At 41.0% G+C, this 26674-nt stretch overlaps 1 protein-coding gene across 2 annotated transcripts in view; it reads left to right on the top strand.

Moving 5' to 3' along the window:
• ggps1 (geranylgeranyl diphosphate synthase 1) overlaps positions 1-26674 on the top strand; it is a 39649-nt gene that overhangs the window by 6099 nt on the left and 6876 nt on the right. For both annotated transcript variants that reach the window (XM_048270603.1, XM_048270602.1), the window contains exons 2-3: positions 3-104; positions 11234-11304. In XM_048270603.1, coding sequence (XP_048126560.1) covers positions 32-104; positions 11234-11304 — 144 coding nt within the window. In that variant the 5' untranslated portion in view covers positions 3-31. The remainder of the gene's footprint in view (positions 1-2; positions 105-11233; positions 11305-26674) is intronic.

Raw genomic sequence — 26674 nt, 5'->3', positions numbered from 1 at the left:
AGGTTTATTGATTCACTGGAAAGTACAAGGGATGGATGGGGACAAGGGAGCTGCTTCGGAGCGGATTCTTCTAGAACCCTACAAGTACTTGCTTCAGCTGCCAGGTGAGGCCCTTTTTAACAATGTACATCCTGTATTTAAAGCAGACAGAGAATGGAACACAGTTTTTACCTTGGGTTTGTTGAATCCGAGGAACCCGAACCCGACCGTGAATCCGAAAAGATTCTCGGACTATGCAGTGTAAGATGACCAATAGCACTAAAAGAGGAAGTTCAGACCAGGAAATGTTACAGGAGAACTGGTTGTCTGTCTGTCTTGGACTCCATCCAGCATGTGTAACTGTTGCTGGAGTCTTTCATAATAAAAGGTCAAACCACTTATACTTGGTAGCTTTTGCATATTAGTGTTGAACTGGATCTGCTTGCTTTGCCGATCGTCTTGTCTCTCTTGTCTGTTTTGTGTCGGCAAGTTTCCCTAGTCTAGTCCTCACGCTATTTTCAATGGAGATTTTCATTGAAGTTTTGTTGTTGGACAAGGCTTAAAGTGTAATTCCGGAGTAAAAACAACCTAGGGTCTATTTACAATAGTTAACAACTTCAGACTTTTGATTGAGAGCAAAATTATGTTAATTGGTGGTGTTTTGAGCAAGACTGTTTATTTGCATTAACCACTAACAATGCTCAAATATAATTACACTTCTGTGGTAGTGTGGTGAGGGTTGCTACAGACAAACTGAAGTATTGTAAACTTTGAAAGTGTACAGAGAGGTCATAACAAGATCTGTATCTGTAGGAAGAAAATTCCATGGCTTCATGGTATCGTCAAATCATCGGGTGTGTTTGAATCAGCGCTGCGCAGATCTGGCTGAATCTTTCAATACAAACATGCCTTACGTTTAGCCAGATCTGCACAGCGCTGATTCGATCGAACGCACGCGCTAATTTGACTGAAATGGTGCCACTGGATAGCAGGGGGAAAAGTGCACGTCCTCTGAGCAGTGCAGTGGTAAGTTTGCAAAAGAGATGACGACATTCATTCCACATTCCACTCACTGAGGGCAAATTAGGCCATGTGTGGGAGCTTGTTGTTGTGATGTTGTGACTCCTAGTTATTAAATGCTTTCTCAGTTCAATCTCACTCTAACCTAAATTTGCCATTTGATTTGAAATAATGAATGTGTGTACGTATCAGCAATTACGTGAACGTAATGAACGTATCAGCAATTTATGTAATCCGTCACAGTTGGATTCTAATTTAAAAGGTAAAGGATTAAATAAGCCAAGAGAAAATGTTCTGACTAAACGTATACCATGTGGGTGCACATCAGCAGCGTTAGAGACCCCACTCTGTATTGTACGTCAGTGAAGCATCAAAATGAGTTTGTAGCTGTTATTTTTAAGTTAAATGAGCTGCATCGTGTTGCGTGTGCAGGCCCGAACTGCACTGTATGACCACTGAGCATTGATAAACAGTAAAATGTAGCTGGGACGGTAGAGGGGTTAGAAACCCATGAATGAAAATAGCCTATTTATTTCAGGTAGCCTACTTTTGCACCAAAAATATGTGAAAACCATGAAAGTTTAAAATAAAAAAAATAAAAAACTCAAGTTCCCAGCGCCCCCCTAGGTTGTACGAACGCCCCCGTTGAGAAACCCTACTTTAAAGGTACCCTTAACAAGTTTCCTACCCGAAAGAAACAACCCTACTAGAAAATTGCTAGGTTGGTAATTGCCTACAAAGGGATGCTCAGACAATGGCAGAAGTGCCGTTTGTCAGGTTATGTGCTGTTAAAATAATTTTGGAAACGTTATGTTAAGGTAAAAAAAAAACTGTTAAAGGTGCCATGTGTAATGTCCACCAAAAAATCAATTCATACTCCACATTCCATAAAAGATGGGGCAGTATACCTCCAGAAAGTGAGATGGTCTACCCTAGAGTAACAACTGGGAAACGTGTCTTGCAGTTTGGCTGGTGGTTATGTTGCCCGCATACCGCCTCCCATGGCCGAAACTGGTATTATAACACCTGTCGGGCTGTGGCTAGTAATTTAGCATGCTAATTCAGGTTGATATCTCTGCAGCACTATACCTTGTAATTTTTTTAATGACATCATCGCTCTTATTTCTTCTCATTCTTTTGATGCGTGTAGCTCATTTTTTGGATATTTTTACCTCAATTCTTACACGACACCTTTTAAGGGTGCATTTAATGTTTTGTCATGGTGTTGGCATGATACACTTTGATTAAAACACAGGTGGAAGTGCAGAATGTTTTTATTGATTTTTAAATTATTTTTATTTATTTGAGGTAACAGATGAAGGTTAAAGTAAGTAACACGATAGGAATTTCCCTTTTGGTCGATGTTCAGCATTTGTAGCGCTAAGGAGGCTAATCATCATGCTAAGAGTCTAAGAGTCATGCTCCTACCTGTGACAACAGCTTAACATGTGTGTAAGAGAGTGTTATTTTAAGGTAAAACAACTATATTCTATTCGTATTCTAAGGTCGTACTCTGTTTTTGTCGATCTCTTTTCTTTTTTTAATTTTATTTTATATGTCTCTGTGCTTCTGTGCGTGGTTAAAAAATCCCAGCTGCATCTGCGTGAACAGAATGGGGGCCTTGCGGTGAGCGAGTCCAAGGAGAGACATCTACATTTAGACCGGCTTGTGCAGGCTGTCTCTTTCAAAGCATGCTCCCCAAAGGGCTAGATCAGAATTCCGCTGTTCCATCTCTGTTGTGTGGAGCGGCATGCAAGGTCTGCCCCCATCACGGAGAGATGAGGTTTGGCGCAGTGACTCAAAACCTCTTTATTCAGTTTTCTAAGTACTGTGTGGATGTTTAGCCATGGTTAGGTCAAGAGTGAAGTGAACCACTTTTCTCACAAATTAAAACATGTAACAAACTATTTCACATCCTTAGATTGAAAATAAAGTTACAGTGTAAGCAGACAGAAAATGCATAATGGAAGATAAATGTCAGCAGTGTTTCCCACAGAATTGGATTCTATTTGTGGTGGTAGGTGAAGGGGGGGGGGTTGTAGAGTTACGGCTCCCAGGGCTCCAGAGTGTGACCAATTATGACCTAATTTTTCAAAAGTGCGACTAAAAAAAATCGGAGGTCGCACCGGTGCGACCAGCTATTCGAAAGAGGAAAAAGTGTCCGCATTGAAACTCTACCTTGCATTGACACATATTTGGCCAATATCGTGGTTTAAACAAATCACAGATAGTGAAGGGCGGGACCTCCCCTCTGATTGGCCGTGGCCCAGTGCCTGTGTGTAAATTTGAAAATGCTTGTGCTGCAGAGAGAGAACAATGCATACAACGACCGAACGACAGAGATACATATCGCCGAAAAGGAGTGCTTCATTGACCGCAGTTACATGCAGGGAGTAACCCGGGTTTTCAACAGCAATATTCGTTTTGCGCGAGTTGTGTACACTCATTTGCTCAGCCTGTACGTCTAGTATCAAACCATAGGGATTTCTATTGGCTGACGCCGTGGACGTCATCCAATCCTGGCAGCTTTTTTTTGTTAGTCTTAAAAGCGGGCTTAACAGAAAGAAGCGACAGTCCTCGCGGTGGTAGCAACAAGGAAGGTGGCTATGGCTAAATCTAAGAGCGGTTGTTTGAATCGGCGCTACGCCAACTTTGGAGGAGTTGGACTTGAGCTTTTCTTTGAAGTTGAACACAATGCACTTAAGTCATTCCTTTCGAAGAAGGATGTATTTGCCGTTTTGCCAACCGGATATGGTAAAAGTTTACTTCCCCGTTCACTGTTTTCATTGCTCTGGCCATGTCATCCTGCTCTTTGTTCTGATTGGTCGTAGTGCTGGCCTATTGCATGCCTAGGCAGTTTGAAAGACAATTCTCTGCCCGCCCCTTGGATTAAGCGAGGTGAATGGTTCAATTCCAGACTATACATTTCAATGATATAGGATGGCCTGCCAGGCTAGCAAGTCATTGCAATAGCCTATAAAAATAGGCCTACCATTTCGTTACTAACCATGTTCTTATTGAAAATTAAAAAATACTAAAATTAAAAAGTAAATTGCATTGTGGGGCTGTCAAATGATTATTGCAATCAGCATTGCAAAATCACATAAAAATCCCCCAGGCTACTTGGAACATCTCTTTAAATTGTGCTCAAATACATTTCTATGGAAGATGCTAGCATGGTGAGCTGGTTTAGCCAAGGCCTAAAGATCATGAAGGATAGTATGTAAAACATTGAGCCATGATATGTGCAGTTTGAAGCCCTTAAAAGACGTGCACTGTTAATTTACACACTGTTATTTTTATTTAATACATCTTGAGATGTTTTAAGTTTAAATTTCAGCTCAGTGAAGCACTTAAAGCACCAACACTTCATTAAGTTACAGTACAGTAATTAAGGGAAAAAAGTGAACCTGCTGCGGTGTTAAATGCGATGTGGTTGAAAATTTGGGTGCACCTAACTTTTGTGCTGGTGCACCTAAGAAAAAAGTTAGGCGCACCAGTGCAACCAGTGCAAAAAGTTAGTCTGGAGCCCTGTACACACAGCTGCGTGCGTTGCAGTGCTGGAGACGCATCCCATTCACTTTACATGGGCTCACGTCATCCGTTGCCGAACTGAATTGTGGGTCGGTTGCGTCACGTTTCTCCCGTCGCTCGCATTGAGAAGTTCAGCTGTTGCTGCACCGACAGACGGCACCGGCCAATCAAGCCAATCGACGGACAGCACCAACCAATCAAATTACGGTTATACTTCAAGTCATTTGCATAGCTACCATCGGGAACACCCACTGGCATGCGTTGACGGAACGCAACTGTGTGTAGGAGCCGTTAACTTGAATGCAACAGTTTTGAACAAATCTGTGCAGCGTGGTGATGCCAACAACAATGTTTTCCATGAACATGCATGCAGGTTTGTTGAGCGACAGAGAGACAAGGAGACAAGGACTGATTTTTGTTGTTGTTGCAGAACACAGTGGTTTTATCTATGTTATGACAAAGAGGATGTACTTCCAAAATGTACCCTTACTAGAGTGGTACAACTGCTGTTAAAAAATGTAAAACAGGTGCTGCTTTTTGATCCGTTATGTCAGACTGTGTGTAAAATTGTATAAATAAAACACGTATCAGTCACACAGGCTTGTCTTGAGTTGGAGGACGATATGATTCATTTCCCCCTCTAGCTTCAGTTTAATTAGCTAGCTGTTGCCATTCATCTTTGAGGTAATGTTTTTCCACATTGTGCACAATATCCATTTCAGAGTTGTGTCTTAAAGCTACCTTTTTAAGACGGCTAATTTGTTGTGCTTATTAGATGACCGCAGTAATGTGTAGGCTATTGCATCAGATCAGAGCCTCTGGAATTCTCTCTCTCTCTCTCTCTCTCTCTCTCTCTCTCTCTCTCTCTCTCTCTCTCTCTCTCTCTCTCTCTCTCTCTCTCTCTCTCTCTCTCTCTCTCTCTCTCTCTCTCTCTCTCTCTCTGCTATTGATTGCCCTAGGATGGTTTATTTTAGTTGAATTTGAAACAGTTTGGTTTCTGGGCCTCATCACTTAAAGGTAACAACTGTATGTTCCATGTTGGTGCGTTTAAAACTTGTCTTGCATAAAGACCTGGCTCTGTTATTGGGAAATAAACAAGGTAGCTCAGATCAAACCCTAAACGACCCCAGCCAATCAACTGGGTGCTCTTGGAGCACTGGCAGAGGGGGGCAGGATTTGATTGGAAGTATAGCTCAAATATCCACAACGTTTCACAAAACATAATAGCAGACATCATTTTTAAAACCAGTCCAGTGTTTGTTTTCATCAAGCACTTCCTGCAGCTGTACTTTTAATGTTAAGACTCATTTCTCCAGCTGAGAAAGCATCCAAGTGTTTAGGCTTCTCACATTATGCTAGTGGTTTCTCTTCTTGGTAAAGCTGTTAAACCTATGGATTTAAAAATGAGTAGTAAACACTCTTTAAGTGTTTAGCTAAAGCAGCTTAGCCAGCATTGAGACACTTTGTGATGAGCACAAAGGTTTACGCCCTTTTAACATCACTTAGTCATGCACTTTTTATCACTCCAAACCAAAGAATCGTTAGTTACTTACAGCAGCTTGCAAATATGCATTGTTTTTGTGATTCAACTGTTTGTCCAACAGCATAACTGTAAAAGAAAATCCACATTTTGAAGCTTGGCAGCCTATTTCCCATGTAGTGATTGCTACATATTTGCTTACTGAGCCAATGATAAAGTAACCTCACTAGTCTTAATGAGAGCCATCCCTCCCCCTCTGGCACTCTTGACGCTTGGGTTTATATGCCTGCTCTTGCAGAGGCTGGGCCTGCCTCCAAATATCCCTGCAGCGCTTGAAGGGATATTTTCATTTCTAATATTTATCTTACTCCTGTTGAGCTTGTCAGCCTTAAGCCGGGATGTGATTGCTAGACCTTTCCAACACTGGCCGCTCTGACAGGGTGGAGGCGATGCTGTTGTTGCTGGCCCAAACAACGTCTGTTCTTGTCTTTCTCCAGAGTAGCTTTTAACGATCTCTCTTTTGTGACCGGGGTGGGTAGGGAACTGTATGCAGGGCGGTGGAGGGACCATTTTTCCCTTTTCTTCTTCTTTACTGAGGTTAGACTTTCAGGATTGCACTTGAGGGGAAAAGTGGAAAACAAAAAAAATAAGCTGTTCGCAAAAATGAATGGTTCGGATTTACCGTCCACTCCTGAGTTATTGGCTACAGACCTTACAAATCATCATAAACCTGGGATCAGGACTGAGTAGTCAGCCAGAAAAGTAAATTATTAAATTTAACGAAAGCCTCAAAATAAAACTGTGGCTTGCGTGTAAGTGCAGGCGAAGAACAGGGGTTGCAAGGAGGGTTCTCCACTCTGCTGTCCTAAATGGAAACTAGATGTACCGCATAGCGGTACAAAATATGACCGCCGCTCAGTCCTGTACATCCGTTCCGCGAAAATAAATCACACTTCAATTTGTCTCCATATTTTACTCCATCCCCCACTCTTGAAACTTTTTATGTATGCTTGTTTGGCATGCCTGAGTGTGTGTGTCGCGACTGCACAGAAAGTAACCTGCTGGTGCTGAAAAGGTGAATAGATTGTAGAATAGCCAAAGAAGATGTAGAATTGTTATAAAACCTTTAAAATCTCTAAACAATCACAAGTAGGGCAGTTCATCACAGTTCATCCATTGCAACTGGATTGATGAAAGGTCACTTACACCTGTAGGCTACATTGTATTTGGGAAAAAAAAAAGGTATCAGCATAATGTTGTTTATTTATTTATTTTTTTGTATTTTTAAACAAAAACATCTCTGTCAGTTCCATGCGTTTTCAACAGCTATCAAAAACAAAGGTCATTTTGGATGGATGGATTTTTTTGTGAATGTTTCTTCTTCTACATAAGATTTTAGTCATCTTTAGTTCATGTAATACTTTATTGTCAATGCACAAATTAAGTAACAGTAGTCTGAAACGTTATTGTTAATGCACAAATTAAGTAACAGTAGCCTAGTCTGAAACGAAATGCTGTTTTACATCTAACCAGTGGTGCAAATAACTGACATGTCCAAATGGGCCTTGATGAAATGCGTCGCTAGACTGTTCATACACATTTTAACGGGCCAAAGTTGAAGAGCTTTTGTCCGTTATTGTTCGTGCAAATATAGGCTGATTCATGTTCCCTTGCATGTTTCCCTTCACCCAGCCTAGTCCATAGGCACCCGATATTGTTTAATTTTCCGATTGAGATATACACGCTCTGGCTATTCTAAATGCATCAGGGAGTTATGACAAAACGGTAACTAACAAACTAGATCCTAATAGAAAGCTGTTAGCTTCCCTAAGCTACAGGTAGGATTATAAGGTAGGCCTATTTACAACATAAATTGTCAATAGGCTATGCTGGCGACACAAAATAAAATCTCCTTTGGAAACCAATGGCTTCATACTTACAGTATCAAGCGGACTTAAACTGCCATATCGTGGCGAAAAAATTGTAATAACATTCAAGCAGCTCCATGAGTCAAGGAAAGCGAATGAAGTAGCCACTTCTAAATGGGACCCACTACACAGTAGCTTAAGGTGTGTTGCTAAAGCAGCCATAATGAAATGAAGGTGTCATTGTTTGGATACTTCACACACACATGCTTTTTAATTTCACAAGACTACAACTACCAAACTGTAATCAAAGCACATCGATTCCCCTCTCACACCATGCACGCACTTAAAACAAAATAAACAGGCGCCTCAGTCTCACGCATGTATAGGCAAACTGTATCAGACCGGTTGTAACGCTGGTAAATCTTCCATTGTACAGAATGATTTTGTATACGTGCAATAAATGACAGTCGAAAGATACAAACAGTGCTGCTATACATTTTGCTTGGTATAACCGCATTTATAGTTTTCTACAAATGCAATCAATCAAATGCCTCCATCACTCAACCAACGCTTAACGTAACATTACCTAGGTCCTTATTGATATTACAAGATTAACGTACCTGCAGTAAAAACCAAGCATGTCCTATAAACATCCTCAGATTTATTTCGGCTTCAAGAAGAAATGGGAATTACACTTCATGTGAACATCGTCCCTATCCTTATTAGATGTCCGCCAAATGTAAGCGTCCATTGTTTTTCCAACCCACTTTTAACTTCCAACAAAATTACGTCTCACTGCAACGATCGCCATCTAGTGGACAAACGACTACTTATCGCCAATACTGAAAATGCAGCCATGATGATGATGATGAATATTTATTTTGGCTTTCTTTTAATCCTACTGAATTTGTAATTATGTATCGGCCCGTTCTAATACCCGATAGTATGTGGGTGCCTGTGTGTGTGCATGTGTATATGTGTGCACCGCCATTTACAGGCCAATGAGTGTACAGTCACTAAATGTACACATAACCTAATTTTTAGACCCCCCATGGATGAAATTCTACGAAACTTGGCATACCCCAGAGAATGCCAGGTCAATCATACACATACAATTTGGTGCAGTTCTGATCATCTTAACTGAAGATAGGGGCAATTCAAGCAGAATAATATTGCATTTTCATTTTTTACCGGGGGGTGGGGGTGCAAATCACAAATGAGTGATTATGAGCCAGGTTGATGTGGGCCCTTGAGACCAACATACCATAAAAGATTCTTCATCCTCAGTGCCACGGTTCAGGTAGTTATTTAGGAAAAACTGTTTTTTTTTTTTGCGGTTCGGGGGGCCCAGCCCGGGGGGGGGGTGGTGGTGGTCCCCGGGGACGAAATTAAATTTTTCCGTAAAAGTCTAGTGGGGCTACATACCCACCAAATTTCATGTACCCCGGTGGTTCGGTGTCCCGGGTATCAATGACCAAAAATTCAGGGAGTAGATGACGGGAAAAATTCTTGAATTATGTGCATGTGTGCGTGTACAAATTTATGTTTATGTGTGTGGGTGTGTGTGTATGTGCGTGCTTGTGTGTTTGCCTGCGTATGTGTGTTTGTGCATGTGCATGCATGCGTACATATGTCTACTGTGTGAGTATGTGTCATACGTATGATTACTGTAAATGTATGTGTGTGCGTATCTGTTTATGCACATGTGTGCACATGGAATGGGTTAACATGACCCCTGGAGGCAAACATACGGAAAAAATTGGTCATCCTAGGCCCTACAGCTCTCAAGATATTCAGAGAACTGTGTCTGCCCTACCCTCCTTTCGGGGGTCCAGTCCAGCGGGGGGGCTACAGATCAAAACGAAGAATGACGGTTCCATGCTATCCATGTGGGGGTACATGCCCACCAAGTTTTGTGTACCCCGGTCTTTCAGTGTCCCGGGAATCCTTGTTGGTGTACGTCACTAAATGTACACATAAATTATTTTATTGTAAGGCCCCCCACAAAACTTGGCATGCATTCGGAGGGTGTCATAATGATCCTACACTTTTAATTTCGTGCAGTTTTGACCTTGTCAGCCAGAGATATTGTGATGAAAACACCTACATTTTTGCTTTTTAATTTTTAACTAGGTGGCTATACATGAAATAAGTGGTAATGGGATGGGTTGACATGCCCCTTAAGACCAACATACATAAAAAGGTGGACCTCCTAGGCCCTACGGTTCTCGAGATATTCACAGAAAACTGTCTCCGGCCACCTACAGGCCAGTTGGTGTATAGTAACATAAATTAATTTATTGTGTGGCCCCCCATGAACGGAATTCCACAAAACTTGGCGTGCATACAGAGGGTGTCATAATGATCCTACACTTCCAATTTCGTGCAGTTTTGACTATGTTAGGTCACAGATACCTTCAATTACAACACCTCATTTTACTTTTTGTGTTTAACTAGGTGGCTATACATGAAATGAGTGGTTATGGAATGGGTTGACATGGCCCCTTGAGATCAACATACAAAAAAAGGTCCTCCTAAACCCTACGGTTTTGAGATATTCACAGAAAACTGTGTCTGCCCTACCCTCCTTTCGGGGTCCAGTCCAGCGGGGGCTACAGATCAAAACGAAAACGATGGTTCCATGCTATCCATGTGGGGTTACATGCCCACCAAGTTTAGGTAACCCGGTCTTTCAGTGTCCCGGGAATCATTGACGGAAATTTGGGCATGCGAAAAAGAAAAAGGAAAAAAAATCTGACTAAACCTATATGACCGCCGCTTCGCTGCGCGGCGGTCATAATAACAGGAACTGAAAGACTGTGTACCATACCTCTGCCCATAAAGTCCCTCCCCGCCCTCTCCTTGTTTGTGTTCCTGGCTGCAGAGGGGAAGTGAAAATGAAAGTCACTACTGTCTGGTGAGGAGGTTTTTTCCAGGGTTTTTCCCACCATTATAGACCTGGTATACTCCTGCATCTAAGAAGTGCGCCATCAACGTGGCATGCGGGTGGTGTCGTGTGCGTCCCAAATTGTGACCATGCGTCAATGACGCACGTCTTTGAGGAGCATACCACCTCCTTTACCTACTGATATCCCGGATGCCACACTCAGTGATCTAGTTGACTTCAGTTGTGGATAGATCCATGTGTGTATGTGTATATCTGTTTGGGAAAGCTTACAGAAATGGGCAGCTTCAGACCCTAACCTACATATCTTATGTTTTGATCATTGTTGTTTGTTGTGATCATAGGTGTTATCATTGTTATGAACTAGGCACATTTCAGGTACATTTTCAATTTCTGTAAGTGACAATTAAGGTAATCATTTTCATTCTTCATTCTTTTTCTTTTCAGGAAAACAGGTGCGAACCAAGTTGTCCCAAGCTTTTAACCACTGGCTCAATGTACCAGAGGATAAACTACAGGTAACAGCTAATGTCTTTCTGCCTTTTTGAACCACCTTCTCAAACATATGCCCAACATGCACAGCTAATAACTGTTGATGTCTGACATGGACAAAAACTGGAGTCAACTATGCATGGGAGGCTAAATAGTAAGCAGCGCAAACTGATTAGGAGACTGCAGAGGCAGATTTTACAATAATCTTAATGTTGTGCTTTGTGTATAGATTATATACTATGTGTTGTATAGTGTGCCTTTGTGTAGGCAATGCACTAGAGGTACTGTCATGAGGTTCAGGGAGACTGTCTCAGCTATCTATGCGTTTGGGACTTTCCATTCATTGCTGATAGTGTCCATTCTCTTGGCAATTTGTTGTATTTTTAAGTGTGCTTGCAAAGCAGCACACTTATTGTTCTTCTTAAGTTTTATTATTATTATTTTTCCCGTCTCCCTATTTTTTTGTCAGCCCTAGCGCCTAGGCCCTTTGAGACAGAGACACCGTTCCAACTTTAAAACGTCCGGTCAGTACCGGTGTAAGTTGGTCGCGAAGATGACGTCAGGTGGGGTGCCGTTAGATCGCCATATTGGATTGAACAGAAAGCGAAACTAAATTTTCACAGGTCACAATTTGGTCCGAGCATACCTAAAACTTGACGTACATTATCCTTGGACCAAGCCTCACAAATGTTAGCGGAAGGATTTTTGATTTTCGGCGAAGCTCCGAAACAGGAAGTCGTCCATATCTCAGGAACACTGTCACATATCGATACCAAATTTTGTATATGAACTGGGGACTCCAGTGTGAGGGTGCATAGGCAAAAAAAAAAAAAGAAATATTCCAAAAGTTTCCATCATTTGGCAAACCACCCACGGGTATTTGGTAACTCACACCATTCACCTTTTCATCATTCACCTTCTATCACAATGCCTTCCATGTATGCACAATGTCTCAGAGCAGACACAATGTCTCCAGGCAACCTTGCCCAATCATGAAATCCTTGCTCTGCCATGGGATAGTATGGACTTCTGAACTGAAATAGCAAGGAGAACAGTAGCTATATATAGCTTACATAATAGAGTTGTTTTCACATTGACGGTATTCAAATTAAATTTTTCATTATTGTTACATATCATGATGGGAGAGTTTTATTAAAAATGTTTACGGGCATTTAGGTTTTACTGTGTTGTTTTGTTGTAAAGACATGCAAGGCATTCTGGGCCATGTAATGAACAGTGGTCGGCAGCACTCCATAGGCTACGTATTAATATGAATAGGTGTTTCTGTAAACCTAGGGACAATAAACAGCTATCTCTGTTACAAAAACGAGCTGGTAATCGCTCATTGAAGAGGGAACTATGATAAAAAGATTGTTTTCCTAAAAGCATGGAGTTGACGAAAGAATAAACAAGCAATGTCACGTTAATGTTAAATAGCCTACATCTGGACGCTAGGTGGAAACGTTGTATTACATTTCACTAGTGTAGCCTACTTGAAATACGGTGTGAGATTCACAAGTAAGGAAGGTGCAAATATTATGTAATTTATCATGGGAAATTATTGGAAATGTTATTTCTTGTTTATTCTAATTGCAAACCACACACATCCATTCAGAAGCACAAGTAGACATTTAATACTGGAAGACTGTCATTTCGTTTATATGATGTTGCTTAGCAACGGGGACAGACTTCAGAGCAAAGATTCTAGAACAGAGCTTCAGAGAGACACGTTTTGAGTTCGTGGCCTAAAAGTACCTAAAATATCGGTTTCCATGTGTAGGCTATGTGCTGGATGGTGTGCTTCCTTTATGAAAGTAAGTGTTTTATACAGTTAACGTTACAGACATAATGAGTCATGTTGTAGTGGTCCACATAAATGTGCCCCTTCTGTTATTAGAATGCTAAGCAGAGATTTTAACATCATTCATTTCTTGTGTGGCTAGAAGCTAGCTAGCTAGGTCATAGGGAGGAGATGTTGCTGTAACGTTATGAGATTTATGTTGCTTAGCGTAATGCCATGGTCATTTGATATGAGATGCTTGTACTCGTAACCGTCACTTTCGTAACTTTAGGACTCCTATTTTTTTTACTAAGAGTAATTCAGGAAGCATTTTAGCCCTAAAAGTAAGCGCCTGAGTTTGTGACAGCTTAAAGCGAGGACTCCTAATAAGACCGATTCACAAACAATGTTTTGTGGTGGCATTTCACGTGTCGCGATGTTTTTTGAAATCGTCTAACAATCACAAGGGAACAATTTTGCATTGTAGGCATAACTAAGGGATGCAGTAACACCACCAACAACAACCAAAACTAGCCTACTCATTGTTTACATGTTCATTAAATGTAACGTTTCATTGTGAATCAAATTAAAAGATTCTCCTCTTTGCAAACGTTGGCATAGGCATATGGTGACAGATTAATTTAATAATGTTGCTGCGTGAATCACGGTAAGCGCGAATGAAGTGGCCACTTCTTAATAGGAGTCACTGTATGGAAGTAGGCTAAGTAAAATAGAGATGTTTAAAATAGGATAAAGTTAGGATATGTCCGCTGACAACGAGAGATAACTGGCCTTTGGCCATAGTAACCATCCATTTAGAACGACTGGCCTTCATAGCAACCAAGGATCTTAGCTGTGATTCATGTAGCTACAGTATACATACAATGTGATGCAAAGTATAGAAAGGTGATGAAATATACAGAGACAGGTCAAGAAATATAGTGCAATGTAGACAGTAGTATACAGTTGATTTACAGAAGGTGGTTTAGAGTAATATGAATTAAATATAAATATGTGCAGTGTATTAGCAGTTATCTCATACAATAAGTAGAATAATGTATGTAGATGTAGCAGTAACATTATAATAGTAGAAATAATAATATAGATATATGCAGTGTATTAACAGAAGATAATAAAACAGAATAAATATGGATATTCAATATGACAAATTTATAACAGATATGTACATAACATACAGCTATGTGCAGTGTGGAAACAGTGTCATTGTAGTGCAGAAACAACATTATAAGAGTAGTAAGAATAAGTCTATGTGCAGGATGAATAGTATAAAGATCAGTAGAATAACTATGTAGAAATGTAATTACAGTAGGCCTATGTACATTTGTAAATAAATAGAAAACTATGGGTGAGAGGGATAAATTAATTTTATTTAGTCGTAAAAGTAAATTGCATTCAATTAAATTGCAATTAAAAAAATCTTTCCAGTAGGCTTTAATGTCACAAAAAGTACAACCAAAGCTGAGCTTGATCAACTAGAACGCCTAAAGAACCAGAACTTAAGTGTAGTTTTTGCTGGGTCCCAGGCCATGTTGGTCTGAGGGGAAATGAGAAAGCGGACAGTGCTGCTAAGCAAGCCCTCAATGAAGAAGTCACAGAATGTCAAATCCCTGCCCCAGACCTTAAACCTATACTGAACTCTTACATCTCAGATAAGTGGCAATCTGAATGGGATTAATGTACCAACAACAAGCAAGGAATGTGAATTTTTGGCACGTTTTCATGATCCACTGGAGTCGTTATGGGCCACACAAAATACGGTGTTGCTAAAATTACTCCCTATTGTGGCTATTAGAGACATGCGCTTCATGAGTATCCAGCTCAATTTAATGAGTTAAGTAAAAATACATTCACACACAAAAAAAACATCACTAATGTTGTGGACATTCCTTTATTCTGAGATACATCAATAGGCTCTCAAAACAATCCCAAACAGACATAAGGTCTTTATAGAGCAAATCCATATAGATTATTTGTCAAATAAACCAGTAAAACAGAATTAGGGGATGGAATATATAACATTCACACTCATAGCTCATATTTCTAAAATAAATCAGTGAAAAAATATCCTGACAAACAAGCAGCATTTTAATGCCTTAGTCATATTTCATAATTTCAAATTTTTCTCTAGGTTACCTGATAGCCCAGTTTGAGAGGTGCAAGACGCGTGACATTATTTATTTTTGCAGCCAATCACTGCTGTTGTTTTATTTTATTGATTTGATTTTAGTCATAGAAGCTAAATTCGAAGGCAGGCCACAGGGAAAAGCCAACGAACCGCATTCACCCCGCAAGGCAATAGTTGAATAGAGCTTTTGAGGTATTGCCACTGCTCCAACACTGAAAGGCACTGTTAGAATGCTTGGATCAAGCCAGGTTCAGCATAGCGTATGTCACTGTCTGCTCACGTTGGTGACCGGACCAGGGCAAGCACACTTTCGCAGTTCCCGTCGGAAATGCAGTCTAGTTTTGTCTGCATTTGTTAGAGGTGTTTGTTGTAAATAGTCTATTTTCCATTGGATTTCATTGGTATTCACTGGGAAGGTACAAGTTTACAAGCATAGCTGTAAAGCTCTGTCCGGAATTGCTGTCTGGTATATTGATTTCTTACCCGCACTGACTGCTGTTATAACTAGCATTTATAATTTCCACACTTCATTAGCTTGGCATAGACTTTACCCTCCTAATGAAGCACACCACAGTGTCTTGGACAACAGTCTAGGCCTATTTGTCTGCCATGATGGCGGTTAATAACCCATTTCCAATTGACTGAGTATCTTAGTCAAGTTAACATAAATATTTGAGACTTCTTTCTCCAGCTTCACACTCTATTGCATGGCATCATATTCATTCTAGTCAGGTATCTCCAATCCGGTGCAAACCAGCACTGCACATTCCATGTTTGTTTTTATGAAGGCCCTGTGTGAAGTTTTCATTTCCTGATTTACTGAGGCTGGCTTCTCATTTAGATTCAGGAAGGAGACGATCGTTTTTCAAGACAATTTTTCTTTCCCCCCTTACAGTGTTGCCTTCTATTCTTTTTGTCTCCTCTTCTGTCCTCTCCTCTCCTCTCCGTCTGCATGTTAAACTGCCCTTGCGGACCATTCTGTCCTGCCTAGCTCAGATTGGCTCCAGATGGGATTTGGGAGGCCACTCTCTCCACTGAGTATTCCAAGTACAAAAGAATATGTGTAGTGTATGTGTACTGGTGTCACCAACGCCCTGGGCTGACACACACATACACACACCATCTAGAGTTAGCCAATTACTGTAGATGCCACCTTACAGAGTACAACAGTATGTTGTTGATGTGGATTGGTGGTTGAGCTGGCAATTCCCTGCTAGGGGCATGAGCCAATCCACACAAATCGATGACATAATGTGTGGCGAATCGGAAATGTGGCACTCAATTGGCTTGTTTGTGAAAGTGAGGCCAGAAGTAATCATGCGTTCCATTTGTACTTGCTGACGGCTTGTGCCAACTCATAACCTGTGAAATGACGTAACTTCCTTGTCGTAACAACTTGCCGTGAACTGGGGGTCCTATGACTTGTACGAGATCGCTTCTCGTCAGACTAGTTTAGGGGGGCGTGCCGTTGCGTAATTTTGTGTAACTTCCTGTTTTTCGGACAACTTGCTACTCGTAAGGTGAGCACATTGGACAAATGGATCGCACCATAAGCACATGCAGGACGCCATTTTTAAAGATGGTGGCAGCCAGCTGGGATGCTAACTGGCTGAAGCTAACGCTCCAAATCCTGACCCCCCTGGAGAGGTCTATGGTGAGTGGGGCAGAACCGTTTCATATTATATATATATATATAATAATATATATATATATATATACATATATATATATATATATATATATATATATATATATATATATATATATATATATATATATATATATATATATATATATATATATATATATACAGTATATTATATTTATTTTTTTATATATATATTTTTTTTTCATGTTATCGAATGCTATAAGAGAAGAAGGCCACCAGTAAGCCACCAAATAGCCTCCCCCAACTTTACAATTTGAGCGGTTGGGAGCTTTGGGCTATTCAGTTGTTAAGTCAGACGTCATGTTGTTTCTGGGGCCAACAGCTCTTTCGTCCAAAAAAGTTTATTAGTGCAGCCAGTCTGTCTTCACAACCTGTGCATCTTTTAGAGAGGGTTAAAAAATAATAATAAAACAAAAGAAAACGCTTGACTCTATGACTAACAGTAATTAGTGTAGCTGTGCAGCATGATATAATCAAGGGTAAACATCCAGGCCTCCATGATAAATAGGATTTATGAGCGTTAAGAGTGTTAAACATTTTAAAGCAAGTTCAGTATACAAATATATGATAATCTAATCCAGAACTGGAATTTATTGAAGAGTCATGATTAAATGATGCCGTGTCTTTATTGACAATTCTAACCCCTGAATGTATTTGATATTTAAGCAATATAGCACGAGGGAGAGTGGGGTTGGTCATGGATATTCCCACGGGTGTTGTTCGGCTGTAGCCACGAGGCCGGACAACAATTCTACCACAAACTAAATAATCTGAAAACATCCCGTTTATTGTTTACATTTTTTTAATTTCGACATCGTTCTTTCGCACCAAAAAATAGTTCCCTTTTCAGCGTCTTGGTTGCTAGGTAACCAGCATTCCAGATCCCTCATTACGGGTCTTTGTGGTTTACGTGTCTTCTTGAAAGAAATGTTGAAAGTCGGGCTGAAATCACATTCATATCTAGGTTTGCTGCATGCATGTTACAAGGATGGGCCATGTCATGTAAGGGACATGGTACTGCAAAAAAAACGGAAACATAGTCTACATTGCAGAACCATTTAACTTTATTAATTTATGGTGAATAAATGTTACACTACTGTGCACAGCCTGACATGACTATGCTAGCAGGTTAGCAGCGGTTAGCTAACTATGCTAACGTTAGTTATCTACAAGTCTCCTCCAAGTGACAATCATATTATACACAATGCTGGCAATGCTGAGAACAATTAGCATCCTCGTTTATCTTACTTACATTGAGTTGACTGTGTGGCTTAATCCACAGATGTGGTGAAGCACTGTTTCGTTATGGTTTGCTAAGGAGTAACCATAGACAGTAAAAGATAGTGACCCATTGCTTGAAATAGTGGAGAGCTGGGATGAGAACATTGTGTCAAATCTTCGCATTGTATCGCGGAGTGATTTATTATTAGCTGTGCAAAGTCTGAGTTGAAATGTCCAGGGATATTCCAACTCATGGAACGTCTCTCGGCCAATCAGAAACAAATAAATAGTTCCATAGAACCCAATAGAGTGGTGAAGTCCCGCCCCTTCCGTTTGCCTCCATGGGACCCATCTTTCAAAAAAATTTGAACGGCAGTCTGTGGCGAAAAAGAAATTATTTTCTGGTCCCGGTTGACTTGTGCCTTGAATTACCCATATGATGTTTGTCAATTTAAAAGACAATTTTTCCTGTAAAGACATTTGCAGTTTGTTTCGTAACTATTGAATTACAACATTGTGAAAGATCGTAATTCCAACGACTACAAACCCATCAGTCTCGCTAGTGACGTTAGCTCATTCACAGCCACACTAGATTGTACAAAGCATACCAGCAACAGGTCTTAATTGGGCTTTCCTTGCCAAGAAAAATACCATGAGTCAGAGGATTAAACACATCAGGTAAGTTGTATTAGGCCCATAGACTGTACATTACATACTGTTAAGTGACAAAGCAGGCAGCAAGATGCAACCGTTAACTAGCATAACAGCTCTTATCGTTTCATTACGTTGGTGGCGCATATGGCTCTCGAGACGAGAGATGTAGTCCACTGAGTGGATTCGCACAAAACCAACATAACTTTTTGAAGTCTATCGAACAACAGTACTTTCTTGGCGGTGAAAAATTATCTTTTAAATTCACACCCATCATATGTGAAATTTGTGGCACAATTCAAACTGGACCAAAAAATAATTGTTATCTCTCCATTAACTCCCGTTCATAATTTTTTGAAAGATCGGTCCCATGGACCGGAAGTAGAAGGGGCGGGACTTCACCACTCTATTGTTGTATAATACAGTTTTTATTAACTCATTCTCAATCTCAAATATATATTACCATATATGGTAACACTTTATATTAAGACACACTAGAGATGCGCGGATGGGCTATTATTTTAACCGTAACCGCATAGCAAAACTTATCATCCATCTGCACCAACGTTTTTTGACCAATTTTCAAAACCGCACCCGCCCGCTATCCGCTGGTTGTTTTAATGTATATGGGTGATGCGTTTGATTGGTTCAACCGCCACCCGCCCGAATTTAATTAAAATATTATATTTCTTCACGTCATCCGCCCGATCCGCGGTTTAACCGCGGATAAATACTTATCAAAGATGCTCTTTACAAATGGAAGTTAGACACTAAACCACAAGTGCTAATGGTGTACAAATAACTCATAATTAAGTCTTTGTAATGTAGAATATGTTCCCTAGTATGCTACTAATATACATGTTAGTATATGCGTGTCTTAATATAAAGTGTTACCATATGTGTGTCTGTGTACTATATATATATATATATATATATATATATATATATATATATAGATAGTACACAGACACACATAGTCATACACACAAAAACTCTCTCTCTCTCTCTTGCGCACACACACACAAACTCTCTCTCTTGTACACACACACACACATGTGCCTCTTCTCTCACCACTCCTCCTCTGTACTGTTGTCATCTCTAAAAGAAAAAAAATCAATGCAAATAGATTTTGGCACTTAACCATCACATCATGGTCCATTTGCAGAAGCCTGCTGTCCAAATTGAGTTTTGGTCCTGATGCAGTCGTGTTGTGTTACCAGGAAGAATGGAGTAAATGCAGCTCTAGTCTGCAGTGCTCGCTGTTCCTCCAGGCATAGCCAATGCTCACTGAGGGAAATTAATACAGACTATTTTCAGTGTGAAAACTCCCAAGTTCGCAAAAAAGAAAAATGGCAAACTGCGGTTTCATCAATAGACATTAACAGAGGTCACTGTACGTTCTAGCATTTTTGTAAAATTTATAATAGTCATTATACTTGATTATATCATTTACAAGTTGGCCACACAGATGAGTGTATTAGTACAACGTTATGGGCAGATGCAAGGTATGTTATGACAAAACTAGGTTGTGGTTTGAGTGCACACCCATGTGCCTCTACGTAAATAGGAAGTTAAAGGTTTTTGTTTTTATTGCAAATTCAAGGTCCCAGTCCCCTCCCCCTGTAGAATTACTATCACATTTTAAAACAATTTGAGATTGTCAAGACACATGTATGCTTCAGGAAGATACTTTTCAGCAGGTACCGTCACTCAATTAACGTTCTAACTAACGTATCTGGGTTCATCCAGAGCAGTCATCTAGGTTCATCGAATTCAACATGGAATTTTAGAACCTAAAATCGAAATGGACTCTCTTGTTAAAATGTTTAAAACTCCACTGCTGAAGGGCTAACAATCTAAAATTGACTGAGAAAAACTGTGATAGCAGCCTCCTCACATTCCTCCTTATTTCAGATTTAAAACACGCCAGTGCATTAGGCTATAGACCCTTTCAACAATAAAAACAAAAACAATGCTTGAACGTTCTATTTGGGCCCCAATCTACTTCCTCTGCATTAAGATAACTTATTACACGGCTCTTCAGAGTGCTGCAGAACGTTCCATTCACATGAAAGGCCCGAACGTTGGGAAGGCCCAATGTTAAATCTACATAAATCACCGGCAAAGCATTTAATCACCGTTGTCAATGGCAACGGGTTTTGTGCTTCTGATTATTGTCTTTCATATCACTACGCAAGGACTGGAACTTCATTCAAACGTGAAAGCAGACGGTTGATCAGCAGCTGTGTTCTAAAGAATGTTTGAGTTCAAGTTTAGCAGCGTGTGTTGCGAACTAGGCCTATTTGTTTCTCAGCAAAGGCCACGATGAACAAATAGGCTAGGTTATGTAGGCTAAAGTCATATCGTGGGGAGTTTATTATTTCGTTTTGGCAAGTAGTCAGATTATAATAAAAGCGGGATAATGTATAGAAACGCCCGGTCATTACTGTGAAAATAAGTCCCTTCAGGGCGGAACAAGACCCCTCCGCTGCTTGGCGTCCCGGTCCGGTTAGCCCTGTCGGACTTATTTTCCCAGTAATGACCGGCGTTCTATACATTATCCCTTACAAATGGAATGTTAAAAAGGAAGTCTTGTGGGGCCAACTATGATGCTGATAATGGAACTCTCTTGAAAGGGTCTATAGTGCCAACATAAAATGCCTTATGTGGACTATGTGGATTTAGCCCAGTTGATTTTGATTGTGGGCCTGCTCCACATGTAGTATTGCCAGATATCCACACACATGTTTGGGTTGGCAGATTTCCTCAGTGCCAGGAACCAAACCTTGAAAAGAAGGAAAATGACTGCTGGACTCACTTCCACAGGAACGTAGCCTACATCATTACAACAATCATCATACTAGTTCCCCTTAAATGTGGCCTGGTGTTCCCTCGACGTCTATTGTGTCAATGTTCCATGTCTTGATATTGTGCTGATGCATTTAGGCAGACTCGTTATGGCTACATTGCCACAATGGTGACATTTGCTTTCATTGGATATTTGAAATAATGGTCTAATCTTGGACACTTATACAGATTGCTCTAGATCTTTTGTCATTGTAGAAGGCTATTGCTTGATGCAACACATTTGAAGCAGTTAGATGCCATCTGTTGTCTCTTGTCTTGAATAGGAAAAAGCCTGTATGGATAAAACCTAAATAACCACTGTAATGTTCAGTGTGCCTTCCTGAGTTAGTTATTTAATAATGTCAGTAATGCACTTAGCTGGCTGAGGTTTGATTGCTGAGAATGTGCAGGCAACAGACCTGTGTCCCCAGATGATGCTATACTACGCTACACTGTGCTTCAGTAATCCGGTTGGTTGTTTGTAAATCAGCTGATCAGTAGGTTTCCTTCCCCCCCATACTGAAGTGCTAAGCCTGTGAGATCACATTAGGCTTCCTGTTCAACAGGTCTCCCTTTGTCCTGTATATTTCATTAAACCTTTCCAGAAAAGGAAAGTATGTAATTCTAGACAGTTATTTTCCTCTCTCAGCTCTGTCATCTCTGAAGACAGGCACTTTTCTCTAGGGGCATGCAGAAGCTGAAAAATAGAATGAAGATATCAGCTGTGGTATGTGGCTGACTTATCAGAGTTTGAGCTTGTACGTCTGTCACACTCTGAAGTTCAAAGCAATTACGGTCTCTGCGCCAGTGAAATTTAAAAAAGTGGTTTTAAGGTTTCGAAATTTGGTGTTGCCCAGCATGGCTCTAGTTACTGGTTCACTGATTCACCTCATTGCCTGTAGTAATTGCTTGCTCCGTGTTAAAGTATTGCAGCAACTCAGGTCCATTTCAGAAAGAATGTTGAGTTCTGGGTAGATATTGACATGAGATGGAAAAACTCCCAGCTGAACAATTTAACAAAAACATTATATCCAAGACAGGATAATTTAGGGTTTGGGAGTGGTTCATGATTTGACTCAACACAATGTTGGCATTGTATTTCATGTACAGTTCTTTATCTACATGCTTTGAATAGTTATTTTGTCTGAAAATATGTTCAAACAACTATTTAAGTATGTTGCATCAAGATCCAGAGTAATTATTATTTTATAAAGAGACAGAGCAGAGTGATGACTGAGTTCAGAAAATTCAGTGCGTCAGAGGCTGATTTTTAAATTAATTAGTTCACACACAGGTCTGATTGAGTTCATAAAAATTAATTGCACAGTTCATATATCTTGACTTGAAAGTACTTCTGTGGGTTTTGTTACGTTTTTCCTTCTGCAAGAGATTGTGCTACAATTGCAGTCTGTTTGACATTATGCAGAGAAAATGAACAAGACATTCTGATTCTCTTTCATCCGTCATGGTCATTTCATTCAAAATTGTTCTTGTAAATGACTGATTAATTTCATTAATTTGCATTTTAATTGGATGATGTAGAAGAAATGTAGACCTAATTGTGTATGCCAAAGCTGCTCGGTTTATGACGAACTCTACATTGCACAGTCCTCTTAACTGTTCATGGGACATTTTGAAATAAAACTAGACTTTACATTAACAATATCACTAATTTGCATACCAGTCAGAGTATGCATGATTGCTAATATTAGCCATTTCTTTGGAAGATGGAATGATGCTTGCCACATCATGAGAAATAATGATCTAAAATTCCAGACTAATTTCAACAAACGTCATTTGTTGTTTGATGTGTTGGGTGTAGATTCGGTGGAAGAACACGTGGGCCATTCCATTTTGGCATGGGAGTCATTCAGACATTCAGTTGTGTTGCATTCCGGAATTAGTTTTACGTTAGAGCAACAACAAGTAACCTTATTCTTCTCCCTAATTTCTCAACAGACTTGGGAGTTCAAAACTTTTTTTTTTTTTTTGTTTTTTTTTTTTTAAACACGCCTGTGGAGGCCAGACAGGCGGTTTTGTGTTTTTTAAAAGACTCAGCAGAAACAAGGAGCCCAGATAAAGATCCTCCCCATCAGCTCTGTGCGTCTTGTAGCTGTTTAATGGGGGAGAGAGAAAAGGCTGCATTTCACATCCCTTCAGTCAAATAGTGAATACCAAAAAAGAGGCCAGTAGACCACATTTTCTTTCTCCTACATTTTCTTTCTCCAACCCCCACCGCCCACCCCTCTCCCCTTTAGCCCAGCTCCCATCTTCATGCATATGTTTACTGGGTTAATGTGCTGATATTTGAATTTGAAGGAGGAGGGGGAAAAAGTGCCAGATGATTGTGTGAGAGCTAACACGATTACATCAGGGTGCCCCGTTGTGAGCCTCTCTAACAGGGCCACGTGTTGGGGTGTGTGTGTGTGGTGAGGGCTCCCCTCAACGCTGCTGCTGCTGCTGCTAATTAGCTGCTGTAGGCCATGGACTAGTTTATTTGTTGTCTGCTCTGCCGAGGCCAGACTGTGTGTGTGAGAGAGAGATGCGTCTGTCTGCACCCTACAGGCTGTGCCAGTCTGAAGGAGGTCACTGGAGTTGAGCCCTGTGCCAGTCCACTTGCCAGCCTGTCATGTGTGCTAAACCTTGATTCCTGACCCCCTACACACACACACACACACACCACCACCACCACCCAAACCAACCCTCACCAACATCATTACTCACTTGCTCACTTTCATTTCTCTCTTGCTTTCATTTCTCGTTCCTCTCATCTTTACACTTTCTAATTCTCTCTCCCTCCCTCTTACTCTTTCTTTCTTTCTTTCTTTCTTTCTTTCTTTCTTTCTTTCTTTCTTTCTTTCTTTCTGTGGCAGCGGCCGCATGGTTTTTATCCGGCGGTAAACTCCAGCTGAACCCGTTGCCGGGCAGCAGCAGCGCGGTCATTAGTATGGGAAGGGAGGGCTGGCGATAACCCACCACCTCCCCTCCCAGCCTCCAGTCTCCGCTCGTCTGCCGTCAATCACCCCTCCCTCCATGCTGCGCGTGCCAGTCTGCCGCCGCGCCGCCTTTGTTGAGATAACGACCTCAGACATCGTTATTATGATACAATTACGCCGCAGAGGAGAGACACGGGAGGGTATGAGCAGGACGAGCCTCTGTAGGAACATTGGACAGCATCCAAAGAGGAGCTAAACAGTGCTGTGAACTAAACGTAGTGACAGAAATAACGTTTACCTCTGTGTGTGTGTGTGTGTGTGTGTGCTTACAACGGTACCCAATCCCCTGTGGTGCTGTTGTGACTCACCTGGATGAACAAGATGCTAGCGACACATAGATCACAGGGTCAGTGCACCATACACAATGTACACATGCAGATCTACACATCTACAGACTGGTTAAAATGTGCATCAGTACTTTGGATTAGCATCAGCTAAGTGACTAATGTGTATATAATACAGACCTTTCAGTCTCGGAGCTCTCTGAGCCATGAGACGGGTTCAGCTGTTAATGGTGCTATCAAAATCTAAAGCCAAATTGAATTGAACAGTGGCATAGCCCTAGAGTCTTTTACACAATCTGTCTACAAAGCGCCTTAAGACAATTTCAGTTGTTATGCAGTGTGGTGCTATGTAAATGAAGTTGCATTGAATTGAACCATGACATTACACAGCTATACAGTATGTCAGGGTCAGCAGGAAGGAAGGAAGGTGATGGAGCACGCGCGTGCAGTGCTCGTCTAGTCTACTGGCTCTCAGTTGGCTTCCTTAGTCCAGCTGAGCCACACACTCTCTTTGTGTCTTCAGGCCAGTGACCAGACACGTTTAAGGAGCGGTCACTCCACTAAGAGTGTGTGTGTATGTGTTTGTGTTGGTGCGTGTGGTGAGTGTGTGTGTGTGTGTCTGTCTGTCTGTCTGTGTGTGTGTGTGTGTGTGTGTGTGTGAGAGAGAGAGAGAGAGAGAGAGAGAGTTAGAGAGGGAATGTGTGCGTGTGTGCATTCACCTCAGACTCACGCTTAAGATGCAGACACTAAGTGGGGAGACTTTACTTTGTTCTCCTGAGGGAATCATTTGTCCCACTTTTCCCATCCACGGCGCTGGAGAATCGTCTGAGGCCAAAGTCCACGCTGGAGAGAGACAAATGGGGAGAGAGAGGGAGAATGGGCAGAATACAGAGAGAAACAATGAGAGAGAGGGAGGATGGGCAGAATACAGAGAGAAACAATATTGTAGAGAGACAGTACAGGAAGGGAGAGAAGGGATTACAAGTGGACAGAAAGAGACATTTGCATACGGTGGCATCAGCTCACACTCATCATCATCATCATCATCATCATCATCATCATCATCCTCCCTCATCGTCATGTAAACGGGCATCCTCTATCAGAGTTTCCGCTAGAAAAAAATGGTGCCGGTCAAAGTGACCGGCAGAGGTTTCGTTTTCCGGACATTTTGATGATATGCCGGTCAAATATCCTATTATCCCTTCTTAATTAGTCAAATTGAGGAAAACTGGAGACAGGCTATGTAGCTTAAAGAATGACATAATCAGGCTGTATAGAATGCAACATGTTCATTAGCCTAACTTAAACATGCCTAACAAGATCTAGCCAGTATATTTTCATGGACAGCAAGAGTCCGCTTCGTTCGTTGTTTTAAAAAGGTTTGTTGCTGCTACCCATGTTATCTCCGGTGGTGACTGTTTAACTTACACAGATGCGCACACACAAGAATGAGCGCTCACACCACTACCCCCTAATGCTGTGCCTCTTTATTTGATAACAATTGTTACGACCCCCTGTGCCCTCCTCAGGCCATCCCATGTCAGTGCACGGACCTGGGGAGGTTAATTGGTAATTGGGTGCACCTGTAACCAGGTGCTGCTATATTGGGGGCTGTCCTCTCTTTCCCATTAGGCACTTTTCTTCTTTCATGCAGGCACCTATTTTGACTTTCTCTTGCACTGGCACTTTCACTCTCCTTTATTCTAGATCTCTCTACTTCTCTCTCTTCTTTGTCTACTCATTTAGTCTCACATAACTTACTGACACGTACATTGCATCCACACACGCACGTCACTTCTCCC

Source organism: Alosa alosa, chromosome 18, assembly GCF_017589495.1.
Source record: "Alosa alosa isolate M-15738 ecotype Scorff River chromosome 18, AALO_Geno_1.1, whole genome shotgun sequence".
In the NCBI taxonomy this organism is placed as follows: domain Eukaryota; kingdom Metazoa; phylum Chordata; class Actinopteri; order Clupeiformes; family Clupeidae; genus Alosa; species Alosa alosa.
The sequence above is the reverse complement of the archived record's forward strand: the minus strand, read 5'-3'. Positions and strand labels throughout refer to the sequence as shown.